The following is a 25495-nucleotide window of genomic DNA, read 5'->3' as shown; positions in this document are numbered from 1 at the left end:
TGTTGTTGGTATTATGTTGTGGTATCTGTCTAGCCAGGGCTGTAAAAACACGAAACTTTTGCGTGCACAAAGTCTATATATATAAATGCTCAATGTCGGCTGAGAAGGAAAACCCGTTACTGGTCAAACTCGCCGGCGTACAGGATCTCACCGGGCTGGCCGTTGGCGGCCTCCCAGACGGAGCGCTCGTCCAGCTCCAGCTCTCTACGGAGGGCGGTGACGTTGACGCCAGTCTCCTTGGCCTGGTCCTCCTTGGCAAGTCTCACTTTTTAGAACAAAAAGATAGAGGTTAGCTCATTGGTTCACAAAAAGAAAACGAGTAGTAAGGAGGGGGACTCCTGCGCACGAAGGAAGGGGAAGAAACTCACCATGCAGGAAGACGGCCGCCCGCTTGCCGCTGAAGAGCGCGTGCGGCACGTTGGTGCTGTTGTCCGAGTTGGCGTCGCCGACGGCGTAGATGCCCGGGACGTTGGTGGCGTGGCCCTTGGACGACTCGGCCGCGAGCCGGCCGCCCCAGAGCTGGACGCCGGTCTCGGCGCCGATGGTGCTGCGCTGCTCGTCGGGGAAGCTGAGGAGGAAGGCGGCGCGCTGGATGGGGTCGCCCTCGGCGAACTCGACCGAGAAGAGGTCGTGCTCGGGCGCCGTCGGCAGCGACGGGTCGGCCTTGGGGTCGTCGTCGGCGTTGCGGAGGCGGGTGATGGCGGTGATGGTGCGGTTCTCGACCGGGACCTTGTGCAGGTCGAGGAACTCCTGGAACTTGGGGTTCTTGGCCTCGGTCTCGGCGCGGGCGGCCTCGGTGTCGGTGCCGTTGGCGAAGGCGACGAGGTCGGTGTTGAGGGTCAGGATCTCGCGGACGAGGGAGGGGAGGTCGCTGAAGGAGGCCGCCAGCAGACCGAGGGACTGGTCGGCGTGCTCGTGGCCGTCACACCAGGGGCACTGAGAGGATCAGTCAGCATAGGAAGCATTGAAGGGCTGGGGGGGGAACTTCATTGTCCATCGTCGGGGAACTCGGAACATACCCAGTAGATGCCCTTGCCCCAGTTCTCCCAGATACCGGGCGTCTCGGGCAGGTTGTCCTTCAGGCCGGTGGCGAGGACGATCTTGCGCGTGCGCACCGTCTTGAGCGAGTTGTCGGCGCAGTTGGTCGTGACGAGGAAGTTCTCGGCGTCGCTGCCGGCGATCTTGGTGACGGTTCCGTTGGTCAGGGTGACGGTCTTGTAGTGAGAGATCTGCTCGCGGGCCGCGTAGCGGTACCAGGCCGGGGTGACGCCTTTTCGAGGGGAGGAGAGAGAGATGTTAGCCAGACCCGTCATATACATGTTTATTCTTCACAAACAGAGGTACATACCATCGAAGCCGATGACATCGTGCATGTGTCTCGTGGGCGCATTGCGGTACTCTCCGGAGTCGATGAGCAGGGTGTTGCGGCGCACACGGCCGAGGGCGCTCGCGACGCTAAGTCCTGCGGGACCGCCTCCGATGATGACGGCGTCGTAGACGAAGGTGTTGTCGATGGGCGTGGCGAGCACCAGGCTCGACGCTGCCGACAGCACGAGAGAGCTGAGGGAGAACTTCATGGTGAAACTAAGCTGAGGGAGAGGACCTGAGGATGAACGAGAGACTGGCTAGCTGAGTGAGCTTTCTGAGGAATTCCCAACATCTCCACCGAGGGGGAGGGAGAGGATCCTCGACACCAGGTTATAAGTAACATCCCGACACGTCCTTCTCGGGAGCTACGTGCCATCGCGGCCGAATGGTGCCATGCTGTGAGACAATCTGGAAATGAGCCCTCGTGAGATGCTGATCTTCACCAAGAGAACCACGGCATGCCCGTCTCGTGTGGGGATGCCGGGCCGCGACATTAGCGTCAAATAGAGTGAAATGGACGCTCACGGGGCTCGAGATGCGCCAATTGAGGATGGCCGACTTGGCCGGATCTGGTAGGTAGAGCTTCGTGGGCAAGGGGAGCATCGATCTCGTGGAGTCGTGAGTTGTTTAAGGTTCATCCAAGGCACATCCCTATGCGCGCGTCGGTATTACCGGCGCCGCTTCTTTGAGCCTCGAGGAGCTTGGATACTGCGGTCTGTTGTTCAGGGCTGACTCAGGATCCCGGGGGATGGTCGATGACGTGCTTGTCAACGCAGTCACAGTCTGCACTTTGAAAGGGGAAACGGGAAACGCCTTCGATGGCGCCATGTGAGCCTTGTCGCTTTTTCAGGTGAACTGCGAGTCAAGAGATGAATACCATGACAGTGAGAAATGCCAGTTGATCCCGTAGGAGCTTAGCTCAAGACCAAGCGGGATGAGGTTGACGGTATTGGATCCAAGTGTTTTCGATTTAGTCAGGTTTCATTCCCTTTGATAGAAAGCATTCATTATTCAAGGTTTGGGGAGGGGAAATGAGCTTCTCAGAAATCGACTTGCAAAAAAAGTGTCAACCCGCACCACCCCGGCAGGATCTTCCGTAGGAAAGCTGTCTTTGGCGTTAGTGGGAGATCCATTTGCAAACTTTGAGCTGCAGGCGTCTGTTCGAACTCTTTCAAAAGAACGAGTAAACAAGCGCCAAAGGACCGAATGCCAGGCTCGCTCGAGAAGACGCGTAGAAATGTGTTGGGGGGGTGCAGGCAGAAACTGCCTTGTGCTCACATTCTGCTCACATTCTGCTCTGTGGGGGAGATGCTAGAAAGACTCTCATCGTCCGATCGGCAAAACATTATGCAGTTAATAATAGTGTTTCCTCCGTTTGGTGTCACTCCTCGTTCCAAGCTGGGTTCACACGGCCCGTTCCACTGCCTCTGACTCTGCTAGAGCGCCACGGCCGGCATGCTCGATAACCCGTCTTGTCTCTCAGCTTGTAACTGCTATGTGAGTTTGAGTCTGGTGAGTCGTTTTTGTTTCTGTTTTGTTTGTGTCCATGTCAAATGTCTCTCTCTGCATTCCTCGCCTTTGAAACCTACCGAATCGGATTGCGAGACGCGCCTGTTTGTCCGTCGGAACATCAGAAACGATGAGGGGTAATCCCGAGCAAACATGCGCTGGAAAGCCCGGGGACATTTACAAGGAGATGAGGATTGGCGTCCAAAAAGAAAAATGACTCAAACATTAATGCGTGTACATTAAAAAAAAAGAAGGGTATCTAGCGATTGCGGGTACTCCCCATTAGCCGTTTATATACAGGAAGTCGTTTCTTCTCACTCTGTTTGTCTTCCCCAAGGCCTTCCCGGTGCATGTCCCGCCCCATCACTCGCTGCTGTTGACAACCCTCAGGGCGCGGCGGGGACCCATGACGACCGAGAAGAAGCTCGGCTCCTGGCCCTCGAGCAGCTGCTCCGTGCTGGACACGCTCTCGTTGTCCGTATTGGCGTGCCTGCTCGAGCTCGTCCTCGGGTCGTTCGCCGTCCCGCTCGGGCCGCTCCTGAACGTCCTCGCGTCCTCGCTCTTCCTCGGAGGTCCGCCTACGCTGCTGCTACCGCCGCCGCCGGACCCGGAGCCGCCCGGGGTCGGATCGTCCGTCATCCACTTCGGCTCGACCCCCGTGCCGACCCACGAGAATGACTCGTCGCTGACGGTACTGCCGTCGCGTTTATGCCCGCGGCCTCCCTTGCCCGCGGCCCGGCCAGGGAAGAATCCGGCCGCCTCCTCGAAGTGCATCGGGCTGGCGCCAGAGTAGCGGTTCACCTGCGAGAGGTGCTGCTTGTAGGCGGCAACCTGGCGGCGGTACAGCCAGGCGCAGAAGCCCAGGTACAGCGCCAGCGCGCCGAGGATGCCGGCGATGACGCCCGCCGCGATGAGGCCCGGGTTCGTGCCTCGGCCGTCCCCTCCGCTCTCGTCGGGGTTCGAGGTGCTCGTCGGGCCGAAAGACGTGATCGTGGCGGTCGAGCCGCCCTGCGTGATGGTGAAGACCGGAGACCTGCCGGTAGCGAACGGACCGCCGGTGGCGGGGCCGGCGGCCGGGGTCGTCGCGGTGGCTCCGCCGTCGGAGCTGCCGCCGATGACGCTTTGCACCTTGTCGGGGACTTTGTAGCCGTACGAGCCGGCGAGGACTGAGTTCTCGGGGCTCAGGTCCGCCGGGTGATCGCCGGCCTCGAAGGAGCTCGTCCACCGGAGGTTGCTCGCGTCGAACACGTACACGCCGGGCGATTCGCAATTGGCATCTGGGCCGATGTACCCGCCGGCGACGATGATCTGGCCGTCGCGCATGGTACACGTGTGTCCCGCCCGGGGCGCGGGGACCCCGTCGCCCGCGTCCACCTTGATCCAGGTGAAAGCGGGTATGGAGAGGATGTACATGTCGTTGTACTGCGTTTGGTTTCCCTGCAAGGTGGCATTAGCTTCGTTTTTTCAAGCGGACCTTCTACTCCCGCCACAACGAGACAAGACGTACAAAAGGCTGGAGGGTCTGGCCACCGAAGAAGTAGATCTGGAAGCTGGACGCATCCGGGGCGCTGGCGATGGCGGCGCAAGGGTTGACGCGCACAGATGGCCGATCGCCCGTCGTGCGCTGGTGGTACCACTCGGACGTGGCAATGTCAAAGACGTCCAGCGTCCCGAGGTCGTCGACGAATGTCCTGTCCGACCCGCCGGCCATGCCGATCAGGACGCCCCGGACGCCCCAGCCGGGCACGAAGACCAGCACGCCGTCGGCCCTCTCCGGGAACGCGTCCGTCTCCTGCAGGCCGCCCTCGGTGATGTTGCGGAAGACGCCGCCGTCGGCGGCCCCGGCGCCGCGGAGGGTGTCGACGCCCGTGTTGGAGAAGCCCGGGTGGGTGAACTCCAGCAGGCTCTTGAGGTAGACCCTAGGCGTGTGGATCGACCAGCCTTCGGTCGTGAGCCAGTCGAGGTGGCCGCCGAAATACCAGCTCAAGCCGAGCTCGGGTACCGACAGGCCAGCGCCTTCTGCTGAGCGCTGGACGGGCGTGTTGGCCGCGGTCGAGTAGTTGCCGGCCGAGGTACGGGGGTCTTTGAACTCGATCCAGGAGTCGCCCTTGACGGAGTATCGCCAGATGGACATGGGAGGCACCGTGGCGTAAACGCCCTCCGCGCCGTCATTGTCGGCAAACTGGCCGCCGTAAAGATAGAGGTTATCGTAGTCCTGCCAGAGGAAGCCGTTGGCTACCGCGGGGGGTCCGTCGGGTCTCTTCATGCCCTTCAGGGCAGGCGACTTCGTGTCCCACGACTGCGTCAGGTCGAGGGTGAGGAAGTCGTTGTCTGTGTGAAACCCCCGTCAGCATGTCTCGTTCTCGTCAAGCACCTTTGTTCCGGGGTCCCGTCAGGGCATTCTTACTCCACGTATTGACCGTCTGCGACTTATCCGTCTTGGATTGGCCGCCGTACATGTACAGGGTTCCGTTGAGCAAGGCCGCTGTCCATCGTCAGCCGGGGTCAGGTCGTTTCTTTTTTTCTTTTCTGGGGCGGAAGGATGATTCGATCAAACCGACCTTGCTGAGCCCATCTCAGACAGACGTCCGTCGACGCCGTCTGCCTCGGACGTATCACGCCCGCGTCCGCGCCGCTTCCAATTTTCTGACGACCATTGTTATAACTAAAGGCCGGGAGGATGACAGCGATGAGCAACACAATCATGCCGAGCCGGTGTAGGCTCGAGACGGTGGGAGGTGGCGCACTTGAAGCCGTCCTGATCCTCGGCCGCCGGTAGCCCTGCGAGAGCTTGTTGTACCACGAGTGTTTGGAGGCCTGGTTCGAGTTCGTGCGACGGTGCTCTGTTTGTATATCGCGTTGTTCTGTCTCTGAACTCCTGTCCTCCCCGCCATCATTGTCGTCGTCGTCGTCGTTATCGTTGTCATCGTTGCCATCATCGTTCAAAGTATCCTCGCGCTTCGAAGCCAATCCCGATACGTCTCCCAATCCCTTCTCGCTTAGCATCGACTCGTTTCGCTCACGAGCATGTTGGAATGACTCTGTGGCGGGCGAGGCGCAGTCGTCGCTGAAGTCGTCGTCTAGTCCCAGCTCCTTGAATACCGATTTCCTGCCTTTCTTGATGTTGCTGACCATTGAGAACGGTGGTGGCCTGAGACCGGATCCCTCTCTCAGACGGTCGGATGTGTTTTGCGAGTTGAACCGGGGCCGAGTATGCGAGTCGCTGTGTGGTCGATGATCGAGAGGTGGGCGGGAGAGGTTAACAAAGGACATCGTGAAGATGGGGTGCGTGGGAATGGCGGCAGCCAGCCAGGGTAGATACGAGATTAGTGATGAGGGCCCCGAGGTGCGGACAATGGTTGGCCGGTTCCGGGCACACGATGATGATGATGATGATGATGATGTCGCCACCTGCAGTTGGGTGGTAGGGATTGTCACATCGCCCGCAATCACAAGCGGCGGGGTGGCAGAGGCGTGAGGTCACTTCTCACAGGAAGGGGGATGGGATCGGAGGGCAGCAGTGACCGATATGAGAGACCGGGGCCGTCAATGAGATGGTGAATGAATGGGCTGTTAGCTATTTGAGAGCGTTCTATTGTTATGAGTAGGAGAAGATGATAGTGGAATTAGAAACAACACTGAAAATCTTGATGGAGCAAAAGGCTCGATAAATCCCCCATTATGGTTCTGGATTTTAGATTCTTGGCCGAGGCGACTTTTGCCTGTCATTGACCCGAATCCAAGCATATCGAAAACGCTGGCTGGGGGTGTTAGTATCATCCAGGAATGCATCGATGAAACCAAAAGCAGCGCCCCCCTCCCCCTTCTCAACGACGACACGGTCGATACACATCTCCCAGACTGAAAGGGACATGTGGGCGGAGACGGCGTGCGTTCGTGGACGAACTAGAAGCCTCAACAGGAACGCCACACTATCATCCCCCACCTCCCCTTTAGCCATTCAAGGCTTCCGAGCTTCTTGACGGCCGTGGCACCGGCTCGAGGGGGAAAGGGGGGGGGGCAGTACAGATACAGAACTAAAACCCTGGAAGAGCCTGGGCGAGCGCCGGTCATTGCCGGATTCATCCAGGAACCGAGACGGCGCGCCGCGGCCATTGGGTGCCCACCTGGACCAGTCTGCCGGCCATGACTTCACCCGTCATCATCGGTTGGGCCATGTTTTGCGACCCGGCCGCTCTGTGGATGCGACGCTGGTCGAGGTCTACTGAGCCCACGCACACTAAGTGGTTGGTTGCATCGAGATTCTGGGGATGGAGCCAGTGAAACGCAGGGGGGACTGAACCCTGACGAGCAAAGCTCCGTTTCTCCTGGCCCAGGCCTTCTGGTCGCGTGGTAGTGACAGTTCGGTGTGAGATGGGGGCCCCGGAGCTGGTTCAAAAGCGGTGTCCAGCGCCGAGCCTGACGTCACCCCCGGTGAAGATCTTGACCGTTCTACATGGGCCGACGAGAACCCTTCAACTGTCGTCAGCCCACTTCCAGTCTCTGCCAACTGGCAGATTGTATTTCAATGGGAGGAGAAGGACACACTCGAATCCAGTCCGTTGGCAACTTCGAAGAGGTTTGGCCGGAAGCAGCCTGAGACATACGCAGGAGAGTCATGGTTCATAAACACTAACGGCTTTGTCTTGGTCAACAGCTCACCTAGATACTATTATTAGCAGCCGAGGGGGGGTGCCTAGTCACTGGTCTTTCTCTTATATGGATGTATCTTGTTCCAAAATACGGTTATGTATTATTATTAGCGCTTTATTCAGCCCACTGAGGTTGCCTCTGGATTGGACGGATGCAGAAATAATGTGTTCTCGATGATGGATGGACCTTTTACTCTACGGACAAGTATGCGCACTGCATCTCAGCCAGCAGCTGAAAATCCCACTAACGGCGCCTGGCTCACATGCCTCTACGATACCCTTTGATAGTTACATGTGGCCCTGCGACGAAGATGAAGCCTTTCCAGCAGCAAAAGTACTTGCACGCCAAGAGAGTCGGACCATCGTCTGCGGGAGGCTGAACAGCAGCTTCGGCACCTCAAAGATGCCTGTGTGTAGACCATCAGGCACAGTCTGCCGTCGTCGAGCGTCGCCAGTGCGATCCGGTCCGTCAGGAGCTGGTCGCCCCGTCGTGAAGATGGCGAAGGCCACGGTCCTGAAGACTAGGAGCTCCTACTCCGCCCGACCGAAGCGGATCTATCAGGCGTCCCCTTGAGTGGACCTCTGGGTCTCTCGGACTTTTCTGGACCAGAACCTAGGAGGTGTATGTTGCGAAGGCGTCAAGGAAGAGGACGAAAACCACTCGCGAGACGATCCTAGCAACTGCCAGAACGGAGAGCAGGGAGAGCATGTCGTTTCTCGCGATTTCTGCAATCATGAGTACCACTACCAGCTTCCCCGGCAATGGTTTGTATTTGATCCAAGGAGAGAGTCAGTTGGATCATCGCGTTAGAATTGTAAGACTGTCTTCCAAAGGTGTCACCTGGTGGTTCACTCCGTGTCAAGGTCGCCGTACATGACCGGCCGGTTCGCCTCATTGTAGACCTGCTCGAAATTACTATCTATCTCTCTATGCGTCTTGCGATACTACTTCACTGCGATCTTGGACTGCTGGCCATTTGTATCGGTGCTGCCAGAGAGTTAGCTGCGCCTTAAGGCACGAAAGCTTCGAGACCGAGACCAGAAGCGGGTGGCGACATTCAAACGAGTGTGTGATCCCGTGAGACTGTGTGTAATGTAACATCGTGACCTTATACATGGGCTTGCAATATTGCATCCGTCAATCAGGCCACGAGCTCCGGGTCTAGTACGTGTTATCAGAAGGACACAAACTTCAGCACCAGGCTTTCTGCGGATGGATCAGGGCCTCGTTTTAGAAGACGGTCTCTGGAATTGTAACCTCATTTGAAAGTTCTTCAAAGGAATTGGTCTCTTGAGGAATCGTATGGCGTTCGTTTTCACTCTCTGCCCTAATTACACACGATGCGAGTAGTCGTTTTGAATGGAACAGCTCCTTCAGTAATGCGCTCTCTGGTGCTTGTTCCATTGCTTCTCTTAGTCCACTTCACCAATCAAATGCATATGATACAACCAAGCATATGTTCCAGGTAATCAGCTCATTCTATTCTCTTTAAGTCAGACAGATGATCTGGAAGCAATTGGCTTTCACCCGAGAACTCTCCACTTACCAAAACTAGCTTTGGACCTTTCTCTGGCATCTCGAAGTAGTCTAGATGGGCTCAATCACGCTTCTAGTATCGGAATGGATGGACTTGGTAGCATGTGTATGTCTTTGGCCGCATTGGCCACCAAACTTCCAGAATAAGGCTTGACTGTGGGGTTGATAAATCTCGAGAGATATGCAAAGTCTGACTGGTGGTCAAACTTGGGTGCTAGCCTGTACACGAAAGCGAGCGGCATTCCATGGCCTCACGGTGAGTGAACTTGCCCAAATTGCTCCAGGTATGTTGTTGCCAAGACTTATGGATTGGATGCTACTTGGCTGATGTCTCTCCTACGCGGCATTGAGTCCTTCCACGTCCGTGAGTCTTTGGCTCTCAGGCTTCTCGAAGATGGGCGTGTCGGTTTATGTGGCATGCTCGCAGTCGCAGTTCAAAGTTGCCAAAGTCATGCCAAATGAGGCTGTATTTTAGGTTTAGCTCTCTTCCATGCAAAGCAAGGAAGTTTTCCCGAAGTGTCGAACATGTTCACCTGCTTGAATCATGTTTGACGTTTCGCGAGCCGCTCCCGGTCCTGGCGTACTGAAACTTTTCGACATTGTGCAGTTTTATGCACCTCATCTCTACGTTTTAGGTCGGGATTTCAGACGACTTGGCCTCGGATGAAAAACGACTCGTGAGAACGACATCCGTCGCCGCCTTGGTCCTGTGGTTTTCTTTTGCGTTCTGCTAGGAACCGGTTACTAACTCGCCATAAATCTCATGTTCGGAGTAACGTACATGCATAGTGAGCGGATCAACATAGTGAGCGGATCACCTTTCTCTACCTTCCTACTATTATTGTAAGTTAATTCAGCAGCATCGTACGAAATCAATTAAAACTACTTATCATCCTCTTCTTCAGAGGTCTCCCAAACTACCTGACATGTTCGTACGTTATGTCCAGTCTTTCCGCAATTGCCACATCGCCGACCGCGCAATTCACCCCCCTCTGTACGAGCTCCCTCCTGACGCACATTTTCGCCTCCAGCATCAACAATACCCTTCTCTACCCGGATTGCCTCTGCTTCAGCTGCATTAAGGGACCCTCCAAGACGTAGTTGGGTTTTTTTAGCCCTCCGACGCTTGCTTAGTATCTCATTTGCCGTACGAAGCCCACGGCACTCAGCTTCAACAAGAGCTAGTTTGTGTGCTAACTTGCTAATACCTTTAGCCTGCAAGTCAACTACTTCGTACAAATGGGTTGGTGAGCTATGTTGATGACTAGTAATCCTTTTCTTAAGTGATGCAGAGCTTCGTACGGCGTCATGTGCTGTAGTTGGTGTCTTTGGGTCCCAGGAGCCCTGGCTGCTTGGGCGTGAGTTGGATGGTGTTGGCGTCTTTGGCTTGAAATCCAGCCGGGAAATAACTACTTCTGGGTTAAAAGGGACAAGGCCAGCCTGTCTAAAGCCAGCTCGTACGTTTTCTTCACCCATTGAAGTAAAAAAGGCTGCCTTAAAGGCAGGAAAGAAATCGTCCTTAGTAATGTGCGTAATCTGCATCCGCATCATTTTCTCAATTTCCTTGCCGTACGACGCCTTTAGTGGACTAAAACAGCCAACATCAAGAGGCTGGAGCTCGTGCGATGAATGGGGAGGCATGCAAAGAGCAATAATGCTGTGTTCCTTGCAGTAATCGTCAAACTTGGTGGACTTGTGGCTGTTGTGGCCATCAAGGATTAGGAGCCGGAAAGCACCCTTCGTACGAGACTTTGTGCACTTTTCAAAATGCTGTAGCCAATCTAGGCCAATCTCATTTGTAGTCCATCCATTTTCGCTAGGGTGGACGCGCCATTGGGGTGGGAATTGGCCATTGGTATACCACGAGAGGAGGTGATATTTGCCCTTGACGATGACGTACGGAGGCAGCGCCCAGCCATCTGCACATACGCCCTGAATGACAGAAACCCATTCGCGATTGCCAGGCTGCTTCGTACGAGGCCTTCCCTTACGGTCGGAAGTTGTAACAACCTTTGCGTGCGACAGCATTCCCATCAAGAAGCCTGTCTCATCAAAATTGTAGATATCGTCATCGTGGATTCCGTACTTTGCGATTGTGTTTCGTACGAGGGCAAACCAGGCCTGCACAATTGCAGGATCCTCAGCTAATGCCCTCTGATAGTCGATTCTACGTCGAAAACGCGTCTTTAGTTGTGGTTGACGTCGTACGAAGTTCTCTGCCCATCGGGGTCCAACACGCGTCGCGTCGCGTTCGTCAAGGAGGCAATCAGCCATATCTCGTACGTCGTCAAGTCGCGGTGGAAATCCTCGATCGATTAGGTCAATAACTCGTTCAAGAATCACTGTTTCTTCTAGCTCAGTCATCTTCATTGATTTCGATCGCGTTTCTTGTCGTGGTAGTCGTCCGATGCGTCGGTAGTTAAGGGTTGAGAATGGGATCTTGTAGATAGAGGCTGCTTTTCGTACGGATAGTTTTGGGTCTTTTTGGATAGCTTTAAGTGCAAGAATAATGCGGCTTTCATTTGAGGAGGATTCCATAGTCGTGCGTAGAGGAAAGTTGTTGTAAGGAGGAAAGGTAAGAAAGAAGGGGAAAGTGATCCGCTCACTATGTTGATCCGCTCACTATGCATGTACATTAACACATCGTTTTCGGCTGGTTCCCCTTGACCACGTCGCAGAGAAATACGGACCCTTCGATATCTCTCGCGTCACTCTCTGCTATCATATATCATTCAAAACATATATTTTCCCATAGCGAATCTTGTAAGATATACGTGTAATCCAACCTGACCATCATCGGCCATGTGGTCTGTTGGTTTGTGCAAAAACGTCTATCCTAATGACACCTTTTGTGACCCATTCAAGTGCGATACCTCACATGTTCATCCGTATTATGGTTACATCAACAAGAACTTGACATGTTTGCCAGGTCGAGCACTCACAGCGATGAGGACGAGGATGTCAGGCTACAGCGAGAGATGAGGATGCAGCGTACAGGGGCATGGATTCAATAGGTCATTTATGGGACTTCACGAGCGTTATGCGCCTCGGTGGACACAGGGCCGATGGGAGCAGTAATGTAGGTGGTCGGAAGAAACCAGCACAACACACCAAACATACATCCACGTGAAGTCCATAAGGAAGTCGGGCCATGAAAACCCGTGCACTGTCAACGAGACCATTTGGCCGTCTAGGAAACACAAAGGTCACCTGGTTGGGCGGCCGCCGGTCATGAAGACCTCAGCCATCTAGCCAAGTCGGCAGAGGGAAATGAGACGCTGCCCCCCCCCCCCCCCCCCCGTCGATCTCGCGGAGTAATCCCCGCATGCATGGTCCGGGAATTAAAACAAGGTTCAGCCCCTCCCGCGGTGGTGAGGGGGAGAATAGAGGGGCCAGTAGGGTATGGTCAGTAAACCTGCCGCTCCCCGCCCAAAAGGGGATGTGAAGAAAAACACAGAGGAAATCCTACGGTTCTAGGCATGCTTGGTGTGTCTTGAGATGTAGAAGCCCGGTGACCAGGCTTCATACGAAGAGGGCTGGGAGAGTACGACTTCTTTTAGCTACTGTACGATGCCTGGCGGTGTCAGTTCGCCATGGCGAAACCGGATGATTTTGGCGTTCCCTAAGCAAAGGGGCCTGTTGATCACTCGCCCCTCCGTCCCATGAACTGCCACCTCAAGCATAACGGGGCAACCCCCCCTCTCTCTATCATAGCAGCTGCACTTTAGAAGGATGGAACCCTTTGAACGAGGGGAAGAGGGACCTGTCGGTCAGACGTTGCAACCCTCTGCAGTAATTAGACGCACTGCTCCTCGTTCTCCGCCTCACCCTTTGAAGCAGCCAGCCGAAGATGCCAGACCGACTAGCCTTATGCTCGCAATGAAAGACGTGATCGACCAGCATGAGGTCTTGTGGCCGACCATCTCCCCCTCTCCAGATGACCGCATCATGCAGGTCTTCTGTGCCATCAAACGACTCCCCACGTGCTGCTCATGGTACCAACTCACAGACACACAGCGATTGATTCGGCCTGCTGCTTATTTCGATGTTCTCATTACTCACATGTTACCCATCCGGCAATCCAGCCAACCAACCAACCAACACGAACGTTGTATGTAGCACCAGGCCCCGTTGTTCCCCCCTCAGAAGCCAAGCGGCCAAGACAGGGGGAACTGAGAAGTGCGACCGCCGACTTATGATGAATGTGTGGGGAGGGGGGACTACACAGCTCGCTCACTAGCACGCACCGTTGCATGCTTCTGCATGGCACGTCACTGCTAGTCAACCAACCCTGGCGAGAAGGCAGTTTTCGAAAATAGCTTGCGTCGTTCGGTCGTCCCTCCACTTGATTCGATGCCGAGATGCCCGGAAGGGGCGGTTGAGGGACAATCTGATGTGCCTGAGAAAGCTGCGCCTTAACATGGAGCGTTTAAGTCGATTGGATTGTCAACGCTCGTCTCAACGATCAAAAGTCAAAACGTCCCTCTTTTCCAAGCAACTCTCTGGAGTATAACAAGAGACGTCCCCCCCCTTCTTACGCTGTGACCCCTCGTTCGTGTCGAGGGCCTCTATCTCGTGTTCTCTGCATCTTTGCTTGCATCTTCCTCAAGCTTCCGTGGCTCTTTAGTACCGGTACTACACACACTCGGCACCATCTAGCATCTCTCAGGATGCATCTCACGCAGACGCTCCTCTCGTCCGCGCTGACGGTGCTGTCTCTGGCCGCCCTCACAAATGCCCAAAATACGACGACAACCGCTGGAGGCTCGGCGCCGACGGTTGGCGCCGCGGAGCCCTACAAACTGCAGACTCCGCCTCTCGACACGGAATGGACGTCCCAGGTCGGCACGAATCCGTGGCCCGAACACCCGCGGCCGCAGCTGCGCCGGGAGAACTGGCTCAACCTGAACGGCATCTGGACCTTCCAGGCCGCGAGCGGACACAAAGATGTCAGTCACCCGCCCGCCGGGAGCACACTAGACCGCGAGGTCCTCATCCCCTCGTGTATCGAGAGCGGGTTGTCAGGGATCCAGGAGCTTGAGGTTCCTCACTTTTGGCTGGCAAGGACCTTCCAAGTGCCCAAGAACTGGGGGAACCAGTCGGTACTTCTCCACTTCGAGGCCGTCGACTACGAAGCCACCGTGTTCATCAACGGCAAGAAGGCCGCGTTCCACCGGGGAGGGTATTTCCGCTTCACGGTCGACGCGACGCAGTATCTTAAACCCGGAGGCAACAACACTTTGTGAGTAATCAGCATGGAAAATCCCCGTGTTGGACCAAGCTGATACAGTCTTCCCCCCTCCCAAGGCTTGTGTTTGTCTTTGACCCCACAGATGAGGAGGGATACGTCGTCCCAATCGGCAAGCAGACGAGGACGCCTTCGCACATCTTCTACCGCTCATGCTCTGGCATCTGGCAGACGGTTTGGTTGGAGAGCGCGCCGCAGAACCACATCACGCAACTGGATGTCGCCGCTGACCACAAGGGACACGGCAAGTCACATCCAAGGAATCGTCTCAACGGGCACACAATAACAGCTAACCCTGCGTAGTAAGCGTTCTTGTCCACAGCTCCTCAAACTCTTCGTCGCAAGTCCAGATCGCCGTTGTCGACAAAAACGGCAAGACGGTCGGGCAGGGCACCGGGAACTCCGGGACCGCCTTCAACTTTACCGTGTCGTCGCCCAGCGTTTGGTCACCATCGACCCCTAATTTATACAACATCACCGTGAGGCTCGGAAACGATAACGTTACGAGTTACACCGGCTTCCGCACCATCTCCACCGGAGTTGTCAACGGCATCAAGCGCCCTCTGCTGAACGGCGAATTCATCTTCATGTTCGGCACCCTTGACCAGGGATACTGGCCTGACGGACTCCACACACCGCCGAGCGTGGAGGCCATGACCTATGATCTGAAGATTCTCAAGAAACTGGGAATGAATATGGTCCGCAAGCACGTAAGCTACTGACTGACCTATGGATGCAATCTCAAAAGTCGGTGTTTGACACCCTGCAGATCAAAATCGAGCCCGACTTGTTCTATCACGCCTGTGACCAGCTCGGTCTGCTTGTCATCCAGGATATGCCGAGCATGACAGCCAACTCTGGACGTCTGCCAAACGCCGAACAGCAGGCCGAGTTCGAGCGCCAGCTGCAGATTATGATTGAGGAGCACAAGAGCTACACCAGCATCGTCACCTGGACCATCTATAACGAGGGTTGGGGCCAGCTCCGAAACGCGCCGTACCCCGAGGCCAAGCTCGTCGACGTCGTCCGCAGGATCGATCCCACTAGACTTGTCAACGCCAACAGCGGCTGGTTCGATCACGGATTCGGTGACTACTCAGACAACCACCACTACGCCAACCCCCAGTGCGGCACGCCCTTCTACTCGCTTGCTTCCTCTCCTTACGACAAGGCCCGCATCGGATTCCAGGGCGAGTTCGGCGGCATCGGACACAACGTCTCCATCGAGCAGTAAGTCCAACGCGTTCTCGCTATAATACTTCTTTTCGTTGTCGTCGTCGTCGTCGTCGTCGTCGTCGTCGCCGGTGTTCAAGTGACTAACGAGGAGACCGCAGCCTGTGGAATGTGCAGCAGGCCATCGACTCCATTAACCAGACGTACGAGATCGACGAGACCCTCGAGGCCTACAACTACCGCGGCCGCGTACTCCTCAGGGAGTTCCGCGAGCAGGTCGAAATGTACGCGTGCAGCGGCGGCGTCTGGACGCAGACGAGCGACGTCGAGGGCGAGGTCAACGGCCTGGTCACGTACGACCGCCGTGTCCTCCGCCCCGACCTCGCGCAGTGGCAGGTCGATATCCAGAGCTTGTTCGACGCCGCCAAGTCCCGGAGCGGCCCCGTGAATGCTACCATGTAAGCAGCCGACAGCCGCGTATCCAGTTTTCATTCTTTTTGAAATTCTGCGTAAAATAATGGGAGAATCAGTAATGCTAAGGATGGGATGCCGTAATGAACAGTCCGATCGGGGACCAAGGTCAGATGAGGTTCGTCCAGTCTTGACCTCTTAATAAACAACGAGACCACCACTCTGTTTGAATTTCCTCGTCGACGACGGAAACAAGATAACCACTTTCCACTGCGTTGCGTCTTCCATGAGCTCCTATTGCCGGTGAGTGATCCATGTACCTGGGCGACAGGGGCGTATCCCGTCAATAGTACCGAGTGTCATCACGTGGGGTATACGACTGAAACGAACCAAACATCAGGAAGCAAAAGAAAGAATAGTAACGTCGGTTGGGAATCTTGTGTATCTTACCAGCTGCTCCCGGAACAAGACAGGTCAGGTTCCAGGTCTTCTGGCATGTTCTAGGGTGTAAAATTCATTGTATAAAGCATGTTCTACCAGCGTTCCCATACAGAGTAAATCATTGCTTTTTGTCACTATTGATCGGCTTTTGGCGAGGCTTTCGACGCATTTCTGCAGACTCTGTCAGGCAGCTATCTATCTCACAGCGTCTTTCTGCTTTGCTTTCCATTGGGCTGATGCGATGAAATATGCTCAGCGCTACTTTTGGAATCGTGTGATTAAAACTCAAATAGGGTTGAAGTTGGATATGACGGTTTTCCATTTTTATTCACAGCTTTCACGTGAACCATGACCATTCTCTCATGACGCAAAGGATGTTGAGCGTTTGACCTAACAAGATGGTGTTGAAACTTTTGTTTGCTGCTGATGCCCTCTGCTCATTGGTTGTTGCACATGTGAATAGGGTTGACAAGTACTATAAAAACGTTCGACGGGACCCAATCTTGAGGCGACTAGTGATTCCAAGTCTCAGAAACACACACCAGGTTAGCAGGTCATTGCCGCTTGTGACTTGGCTCAGGGGGTGGAACTGCTGTGTTGATGAAGCTATTACACTACAAAAGTCAGATTGAGTGGATTCCAATTTCAAGCAGACGCTTCATTGCCAGTGTTCATTTCCAGTCTTCGGCGATGGGTCTTCCCAGCCAGTCTTGGACGAAGCTGGTTCAAGGTGAAACTTTGGGCAGATCATTAACATTTGATTTGCAGCCATCCGGATTGCGGATGGACCCTCTAGCTTGAAGGTTAATAGATGGCCCCAGGGCGGAACAATCGGCGAACAGGTGGGGGGCAGAATCAAGACGAGTCGTGCTACTCTGCAAAGGGCGAGGAATACGAAGAACTCAGACAGGCAATCGGACATGACTAGGTACGAGGAAATGAGCACAGTGTTTTCCTTTCGTGACACTTAAGAGCCTGCAGAGCACGATGATGAATATATAGATGCTGGTCGCTCCCGTTACAGCAGAACAAGCCACGGCCTTGCATCCTCGTTGTCACTCTTTTCAATCAAAATGGCCCCCCTCACGCTCCTTTTCTCGTCGTTCGTTTTCTCTCTCGCCCTCGGCGCTCCTGTCTCTACTGGCGACTCGAATCTGGGCAGGGATCTTCTCATTGCGCAATCCTTTAGGCAGAAAGTTGCTGGGCCCGAAGGCATCACCAAGAACTGGACTGGCGGTGGCGACGTCTGCAAGCTCGATGGCTTCTACTGCGAACACAACCCCAACACGGGCGCCGAGGCCGTCGCAGGGATCGACCTCAACGGTTTCGGCCTGTACGGAGACCACCTGACGCTGGACGGCTTCCTCGACAAGATGACGGACCTGACCTTCTTCCACGCCAACTCCAACAACTTCACGGGGTCGCTGCCGAAGGACCTCACGGCGCTCAAGTGGCTGTACGAGATCGACCTGAGCTCGAACAAGCTCTCCGGCCCCTTCCCGAGGAGCGTCCTCGACATCAACTTGACCTTCCTCGACCTGCGGTTCAACGAGTTCTCCGGCCCCATCCCACGCGAGGTCTTCGACCTCGACCTCGACGTCCTCTTCCTCAACGACAACCGGTTCTCGTCCGGCATCCCGGACAACCTCGGGTCCTCCCCCGTCCTGTACCTTACCCTGGCCAACAACAAGCTGAGCGGCTCCATCCCCAAGTCAATCGGGAGCATGAAGCACGTCCAGGAGATCCTGCTGCTGGGCAACGCCCTGTCGGGGTCGATCCCCAGGACGTGGGCGACGCAGAACCTCACGCTGTTCGACGCCAGCTACAACAGGCTGTCGGGATCCGTCCCCGAAGACCTTTGCAAGCTCGAGAGCTTGGAGGTGCTGAACCTGTCCGACAACAACTTGGGCGGTTCTCTTGGGCCTGCCTGCGCCGCTCTGGTCGAGAAGAAGATCTTGGACGTGTCTAACAACTGCATCAAGGGAGCAAAGGACCAGAAGCCCGCAGACCAGTGCCGGTCCAAGGAGTGAAAGTTTAGAACCACGTGGTTTGTGGCTTTCTGTTCAAAGATAATTCTAGTCGTAACCGTTAATGCTGCACGATATTTTGACGTGTGTCATAATCACCTTACCAAACTTCTTATGATCTCATCTCCAGATTGGTCACTTCGAGTAGCAAGTAGTATTCTCGTGAGAAGGGTGAGCAGGGAGACGCCACCAAAGAAACATTTGAGGGAGAAATTACGAACAAGCTGTAGGTTCAATGGTGTTCAGCAGTATTTTGTCTTTGATTTCACGGATCCCTCAACCGTCATCATCTCCAAGCAACTCCATTCCCTCGAAGAGGCCTATCCAGTCCTCTAGTCTCTCCCGGACAAACCAGTCCAGGTCCCAGGATTTATCTGAAACCAGGTCTTTATCACCATTCCATAGGTATATGTCTGCTTCAATCAAACCCTCCGCGGTTCCACTCTCGTCGCTTAACAGCCTGGCCTGGACCGTCTCGGCTTGGTAAACCTTGCCTTCAAAGTCGTCGAGCTTCGTCCGCTGTGAGCAGGTTTTTGGTTGCAAGAGATATCCGTCCGTGCATGAGCCGGGTTCTCTTATAGCGGCCGGGTAATCGAGGCCGTGAAGTGCATAGCGGGCAATGTTTTCCACTTTGGCCGGACGGAGGAGGGCGGTCTTGGTGGCGTCGCCGGTCAAAGCCCAGGCAAGAAGAGGCTTCGCACATAGAGTACCGTAGATGAAGACTGGTCTTAGGATCGTTGCCATGGCCAATGGTAGCTACAGCGTAACCAAAAGGTGAAATTTTGTGGCGGTGATGAGCTTTTGGAATGAGAGGGGCCTTGAGTGTTGAGGGAGTGCCGGTATAGGTAATGACACCACCGCGGCCAGCTGCGTTCAGACGAGCTGAGAAAATCCTTTTTGTGCTGCTTTAAACGTTCTGATGAAGGTTCAGAAATCTGAGGGGGGAGAAGACGGCGAGGTGAGTCTGACGATGTTGTGCAAGCACGGCTCCTCGCTGCGGAATTGATTCACCTTGGATCTCTGGCGCCGGTCTATCCAGGTTTCTGCACGTATAGTTCACCATTCAACTGGCTGAACCTACAAATGCACACGCCCACGTGATCCAATGTTACGCGACCATGACGATTGATTCATTGCTTTCTCTACGGAGCCGCGGTTCCCATCTGGCTTCGGTACACATCCAGCTCTATGGTTGACCATACGCGCGATATCCTCCCGTGCTCGAGCTGATACATGACGTGCTCGTGGAAAACGACAGACTCGCCGTTGGGCTTCGCACCTCCCCACTCGTTGACCGGCGTCCCTGTGAACTCCAGCCTCGCCCCGATCTGCTGCGTGCTCGCGTCGGTGAACACCTCCTGGATTCGAAAATGGAGGCCCTCGATGGCGTCCTGGCTATCGCTGATAAGGGGTATGTACTCGGCAATCGTGAGCTCACGGCCGTTGTGCTGGAGCTTCTGCCGGCAGAACCGGTCAAACTCTTGGGCCATGGTCTTCTCGTTGATGGTTTTGATGTAGCCCCGATAGAAGATATCAAGTTCTGCCAATGTCTTCGACAGCGGTAGTTGGTTAGCATCGGAGGATGATGGCGATGGTGGCGAGGATGGTGTGGAGGCCACCGACGGCTCTCGGTTCCGGAAACCATCCTCATCTCGCAATGTTTGCCAAGAAGAGAGAAGATTGTCTGTGAACTTGGCGAAGACGACTTCCTGATATTCGAAAGGCTCCGAGGAGTCTCCAAGGGTCACGCGATTGATGAGACGCGCGGCGATGCTGTGGGTGTTGGCGTCGACAAGGATCGCATCGATCCTCACCTCCCTCTCGCCCTCATCGCCTGCATGGTCACCAAGCAGATATCCTCGAAAACGGCCCTTCGGCGCCGGACACCCATCGACCACAACAGTCGGTTGCAGGCTGGTTTCCAACTCCCGCCACCTCTGTGCGTTTTGATCGTGGACGATTTTGCGAAAGACTGTCTCGTACCTGCCATCAGAGGAAGCCATGAGGACGGTAGGAGTTTTTCATTCGTTCTGAGGAAACCGCAAAACGAAGGAGCTGGTCTTGGCCGAGTGTGTGAGAGAAAGGAAGGAAAAGGCGAAAGGTGGTGATATTTTAACGGTTGAGATCGCGCCCTTGACGAATACACACCGAAGCGGGGATGACCAAGGATTGCGAGCGGGGTCGTCCCCGAATCTTTGCGTGACAGACGGTCTGGAGCAACGCAGCCTGGCCGGCCGGGTCTCAGCGGGGTAAGACGGCCGACTCGGAGCGGCGTGGGAACGAGACCGGCTGTCTGTCGATACATCTTGACAAACCTCTTTACCCTTCTCGTGACTAGTTTCCCGTCTCGTTGTAGTCCGGCCGGGGCGACATACTCACTCTCTCTCTCTCTTTCTCTCTTTCCGTCTCTTCTCCAAGACACCGGAGCTTCGGTCCAGACCCCACTCGGACGGAACGGCGCCGAAAAGACACGGGCGGCTGGGCAATGTGGATCCCGTGGAGGCGGCAAAGAGCATGTCGCCTATCCTTTCTTTTCAATCTTCTTCGCCTTTTCTTTCTTCGGTGTTGCGGTTCTTCCATTGGCGTCCGGCGTCGAACTATTGCTGTCTTGGATGCATCCAGCACCAGGGTGCATGGTATTGGCTTGGCAGCTGAGCCGTGCCTCCGGAACGACCCCCCCTTGCCCATGGCGGTGTCTCCGCTGGCTGTCGAGGGTGAGTTGGAGGCACGAAAATACCTCGAACAGCCGGGGTCTGAAGGGGCAGTCTACGCCTCCAGTAGCCTTGTCGGCTTACTCACGACACACAGCATCCTAGTTGACAGCTCAAACGCCTGGAACGAGGCTTTGATCAACACCCATCTATATTGAGGCTACTACTCATGGTTCTTGAGAGTCAAGAGCCTTCTATTCTTGGACCCGTCTCTCCACATTCCGCGGCCGAGATGGACACTTGCCGCATTGTTGAGTTCCGTACGAGCCATTTCACCCATCCCAACTCCAACCAAAGCAAAACTGTCCAGAAAGGCCTCCCCCACCCCGCGATTCCCGTCTGGTGCAAGTAGATGCAGGAATAGGAAGCACCCGCCGCCTCGGCCCTAGTCTCGCTGTCCAGCCTGCAGGAACACGCCGCTAAAAGCTGATGGAGCGCTACGAATGCACAACTGGACGCCGCCATTCCCATTTCTCTCTCTCTAACTCTCTTCTGGGCCATCCCCCCCGGCCCACCCTGATGCCCCAAGCTGCGGATGTGATTGCTCGCATGCACGCCGGCCATGTCAACCCACGCTGCCATCTTTCTCTGGGGGAGCCGAGGGGTATCGACGGCACACTTGACGGACAAACAAGTCCGCGAGCCGATTACCACTTCACTCGCACGCCCTCCCTGGCATCTGCTGGCCCTGACACCCCACGCGTCCAGAGTCCAGGCCTGAATCGCCCGTGATGCTCGACATGGAATGGAAAGGGCGAAGTAGGATCGCGTGCGCCCTGCTCAACTACTCAAAAGGTCGCCCTCGTCGTCCCTGTGTCACGCCCCGAAGAATTCTTTCTTCCATTTTTTGATTTGGTGTCCTTCCACCCTCTTCTCTCTCGACATTTCAAAGCGCGCTGCTTGCAGGCGCCTTCCGGTCATCTGCTGTTTGCTCGATGCACAGTACATACCACGGGCTGTTCTGACCGCAAGGGTGTTCTGTCATTGTTTGTTCCTCGCTGCATTCGGCTCCTGAGTTCTTGCTTTTTTTCTTCGCTTGACTTTTTTGGCCTTTCTCTGCCCGGATTTCCCCTTCTATATCCCTCTCCGTTTGAAGAGGTGCAAAATCGCGACAAGGCCGAAGAGACGATGAGGCCATCCACACGCGCATTCCTGTCCGCCGTGGCATCGGTGGTGTTGTTGGGCGCATCTACCGTCGCAGCACAAGGGTTGGAGGAGGTCCTCGGGAAGCAGGCGAATCTGACGACGTTCCGTCGCTTGGTCAAGGTACGGGAACTGATATGACGACGACGACGACGACGACGACGACGACGACCACTGTCGCCTCAGAGCAGCCTCGGTCCCCCGGGTCTCTCAAGATCAAGACCCTCGTCCAGACTCGATGCAGCTAACAAAAAGCGTGCTACAGGAACACGAAGGCATCTTCTCGAAGCTGTCTGAATCAGGTGTTACGGTATGTGCATTTCGCTCGCTTCTCCACGGCCCGAAAACTTCCAGGTCAAAACCAAATGGGCATAAGACGAAGGCCGCACGCATTGGCACGTCATAATGCTCGTTTCTCATATCGAGAAAAAGATTTTTTTTTCAAATAAAATAAAATAAAACTACACCAGTCTCTGACGCAAACGCCAGATCCTAGCTCCGAGTGACTCGGCCTACCTCAAGGGCCAGGGCTGGGACTCGAACAAGGACGAGATCCCCGTCGCACTGCAGTACGGCGTCCTCGTCGGCAGGGTGTCGTTCGGCGCCCTCTTGCCCGGCAACTCGACCCTCCACTCGACCCTCCTCACGGACGCGCGCTTCTCCAACGTCACGGGCGGCCAGCAGGTCCTCGTCACCAAGCAGCCCAACGGCGACGTCGTCGTGACGTCGGGCATGGCGTCGCGCACGACGGCGCTCGAGACCGACATCCCCTTCGACGGCGGCCTCGTCCAGGTCATCGACAGCCTCATGGTCTCGCCGGCCCGCCTCGAGAGGACCGCCCGCGACGCGTACCCGGAGTTCACGTCCTTCCTCGGCGCCCTCTACACGGCCGGCCTCGTCGAAGAGTTCGCCGAGACGAAGAATGTCACCGTCTTCGCGCCGCGCAACGCCGCCTTCCAGCGGGTCGCCGCCACGCTCTCCGGCATGGACCGCGAGGCCCTCCGCCGCGTGCTGCGGTACCACCTCGTGCCCTCGGCCGTCGCGCAGGCGTCGTCGCTGGCCAACGGCACGCGGCTCGCCACCGCCGTCGACGGCGAGTCGCTCGACGTGACGCTCTACAACAACGACGTCTTCGTCGACTCGGCGCGCATCATCCAGACCGACATCCTCGTCGCCAACGGCGTCATGCAGATGATCGACGCCGTGCTCAATGTCGACGCGCCCAACGTCGTGCCCAACGTGACGGCCGTCTCGCAGGCGCCCGTCTTCACGGTCACAGGGACGGCGGACGTGGGGACCGCGGCGCCGACGCCTTTTGTTTCGGCGCTGCCGTGCACCGCGGGCTGTCCGGTGACCGGCGGAAGCGGCGGAGGGGGAGCTGGTGGTGGTGGTGGGGCCGACCGGACGGCGACTGGCGGGGTGGCTCAGAGTTCCAGCACCGGTGGCGCCGCCGCCGCCGCAAGGTGCACCGGCGGTCTGGTCAGAGCAGCAGCTGCTGGAGTGGGGTTGGGCTTGGCTGTGGGAGCAATGGGCGTCGCCCTCTGAAGTGGCTAGGAGGAGGAATGCATGAAGACAGGGAAGACGTGCTGTGGCTGTGATGGTCAAAGACACGGTAGGAGAGTTCGACCGAAGGGGACTTTCTTCACCTTGGACGGTCAAAGACAGCGAGCGGAGGAGGTAGAGGTCGCAGTGTGCTGCCCTTTCTGGATATACAAATACTTGGATTAGCGGATGCTGATATACCCGGGCACGATTTGAGTGAGCGGCTGTTGAGCCTCGTTTGGTGTGTTGCTCTTCCCCGCTCCTCTTCTCTCCCTCCTCTTTTTCTGCAAAGGAATGACAGGTTGGCTTTCGTATGTCTGGAGCCCGGGGAAAAACGGGGGTATCATACTCCCACCGGCCACACATTGGTCTGAGATGAGTAACTGCCAATGGGCAATCATCCCACTCGGCGATGCTGGATCAGGCCCAGCCTAGCTCGCATCGCTCGATGCGCCGAGAGTTTCGCAGTATTATCTTTTTTTTTCTTTTGCCCCCTCCTGTATCGGAACCCTCGTGTGTGCGAAAAGGAGGGAGGACCAAGTGATGTGTGTACACTGGCTACTGTGTGGACTAGGCTTCGTCCGCGACAGCAGAGTAGAAGCGCCCAGAGTGCCTAGGGCGGCAAAGGCGGAACGACTCTTGGACGGGGAGAGTGAGTGTTGTTTTGTTGGCTCCGCTTGGCGCCGATCCGTGCGGGTGGTTCCTCACGAGTTTCCTCGCAGAGCCCTGCTGTAGGTTTGCGAGTGTGAATCCCCTCCATCATTTCTTGTCGAATGATGAGGTCTAAAAGAGCGATAGGGCTGCTATCTGGCCGGTGAGGAGGAGGAGGAGGGAGGGAGGGTGTGTGGGGGAGAAGGCCGAGCTACGGTAGCGCCGGACGAGACCCGAGACGTGGGGAGAGGGAGAGACAGGACACGCGAGTCGTTCGTTGCAGATGCAACACTACGATGTAGATCTACCCGGCTCAGAGTCAGTCAAAGCATGGGTGGTACGGATGTGCTTCCTCCGGCATATCTGCTACAGCAGGGTAGGGCTGCCAAGGAATGGCCAAAGGGGAAGAGGGGGGGGGGGGGGGGGGGGGAGACGACGAGAAGCTTTCATCGCCGCCGGGGATAATGAGGGCTGATACATTTGCCCGGAACGAGGCTCTGACGGGATGAAAGCACATGGTAGTCCTGTACGGTGTTTGGTGTTGGGGTGATGAGGGGAACAGATTACGGAAAAGAGGCCACAGCACATCTACATCTACATCTACATCTACATTTACTATGGTGGCAGGCGAAAGGTTTGCCATGTCTCAGGTAGAATGGAAAGGTGCAGCCACAACTTGCATCTACAGTACAGCAGTATCTCTGGCTGCTCACGCAACTGTGTCCTGTACTCACGCTTCACTCCAGCCAGTCAACGTTTGGAGAAGGGCTAGGCTACTCAGTCTAAACGCTATACAGTACTGTACGTACCAGGCCTGGAGTCAAAACCTGCCGCATACCACAGTATGAAGATGAAGAAGTACCTTATACACGCGTTACTGCTGATGCTTGAACTGCTGAGAGCTGGGGGGAGGAGTCATAGGCTTTTACTCGCCTTGCCGCTCTGTCCACGATGCCTGTAGACGCACTCCGGGAGATAGCCGGCGGCAGTATCACGCCGGTGCTGTGTGCCCTGTCGAGGATGACCTGTCCAGATCTTCAGACAGATTCCTGAGATGGACCGAAACATCAACCCAATCACCT

At 55.9% G+C, this 25495-nt stretch overlaps 8 protein-coding genes across 8 annotated transcripts; 4 read left to right on the top strand and 4 right to left on the bottom strand.

Annotated features, from left to right (window-relative positions):
* Window positions 1–116: 116 nt before the first annotated feature.
* Window positions 117–1577, bottom strand: CH63R_11386 (Sulphydryl oxidase; the record flags this gene model as incomplete). Its single annotated transcript, XM_018306360.1, has 4 exons — window positions 117–265; window positions 369–936; window positions 1020–1270; window positions 1349–1577. The coding sequence occupies 4 exons, from the start codon at window positions 1575–1577 to the stop codon at window positions 117–119; spliced, it is 1197 nt and encodes a 398-aa protein (XP_018153201.1).
* Window positions 1578–3240: 1663 nt separating this feature from the next.
* CH63R_11385 (kelch domain-containing protein) lies at window positions 3241–6150 on the bottom strand (the record flags this gene model as incomplete). The annotated part of the gene is made up of 4 exons (XM_018306359.1): window positions 3241–4314; window positions 4385–5208; window positions 5285–5362; window positions 5439–6150. The coding sequence occupies 4 exons, from the start codon at window positions 6148–6150 to the stop codon at window positions 3241–3243; spliced, it is 2688 nt and encodes an 895-aa protein (XP_018153200.1).
* Window positions 6151–7023: 873 nt separating this feature from the next.
* On the top strand, window positions 7024–7556 carry CH63R_11384 (uncharacterized protein; the record flags this gene model as incomplete). The annotated part of the gene is made up of 2 exons (XM_018306358.1): window positions 7024–7124; window positions 7289–7556. The coding sequence occupies 2 exons, from the start codon at window positions 7024–7026 to the stop codon at window positions 7554–7556; spliced, it is 369 nt and encodes a 122-aa protein (XP_018153199.1).
* Window positions 7557–13736: 6180 nt separating this feature from the next.
* CH63R_11383 (Glycosyl hydrolase family 2) lies at window positions 13737–15949 on the top strand (the record flags this gene model as incomplete). The annotated part of the gene is made up of 5 exons (XM_018306357.1): window positions 13737–14308; window positions 14374–14579; window positions 14618–15024; window positions 15084–15544; window positions 15649–15949. The coding sequence occupies 5 exons, from the start codon at window positions 13737–13739 to the stop codon at window positions 15947–15949; spliced, it is 1947 nt and encodes a 648-aa protein (XP_018153198.1).
* Window positions 15950–17412: 1463 nt separating this feature from the next.
* Window positions 17413–18369, top strand: CH63R_11382 (Crisp-1; the record flags this gene model as incomplete). Its single annotated transcript, XM_018306356.1, has 1 exon — window positions 17413–18369. One exon carries the CDS (start codon window positions 17413–17415, stop codon window positions 18367–18369), a length of 957 nt encoding a protein of 318 aa, XP_018153197.1.
* A 273-nt stretch (window positions 18370–18642) lies between these two features.
* On the bottom strand, window positions 18643–19110 carry CH63R_11381 (Disease resistance protein; the record flags this gene model as incomplete). The annotated part of the gene is made up of 1 exon (XM_018306355.1): window positions 18643–19110. The coding sequence occupies one exon, from the start codon at window positions 19108–19110 to the stop codon at window positions 18643–18645; it is 468 nt and encodes a 155-aa protein (XP_018153196.1).
* A 398-nt stretch (window positions 19111–19508) lies between these two features.
* Window positions 19509–20369, bottom strand: CH63R_11380 (SnoaL-like polyketide cyclase; the record flags this gene model as incomplete). The annotated part of the gene is made up of 1 exon (XM_018306354.1): window positions 19509–20369. The coding sequence occupies one exon, from the start codon at window positions 20367–20369 to the stop codon at window positions 19509–19511; it is 861 nt and encodes a 286-aa protein (XP_018153195.1).
* A 1836-nt stretch (window positions 20370–22205) lies between these two features.
* On the top strand, window positions 22206–23765 carry CH63R_11379 (Fasciclin domain-containing protein; the record flags this gene model as incomplete). The annotated part of the gene is made up of 3 exons (XM_018306353.1): window positions 22206–22343; window positions 22486–22530; window positions 22710–23765. 3 exons carry the CDS (start codon window positions 22206–22208, stop codon window positions 23763–23765), a joined length of 1239 nt encoding a protein of 412 aa, XP_018153194.1.
* Between the last annotated feature and the right edge of the window lie 1730 nt (window positions 23766–25495).

This window comes from Colletotrichum higginsianum, chromosome 8, assembly GCF_001672515.1.
Source record: "Colletotrichum higginsianum IMI 349063 chromosome 8, whole genome shotgun sequence".
Classification (NCBI taxonomy): domain Eukaryota; kingdom Fungi; phylum Ascomycota; class Sordariomycetes; order Glomerellales; family Glomerellaceae; genus Colletotrichum; species Colletotrichum higginsianum.
The sequence above is the reverse complement of the archived record's forward strand: the minus strand, read 5'-3'. Positions and strand labels throughout refer to the sequence as shown.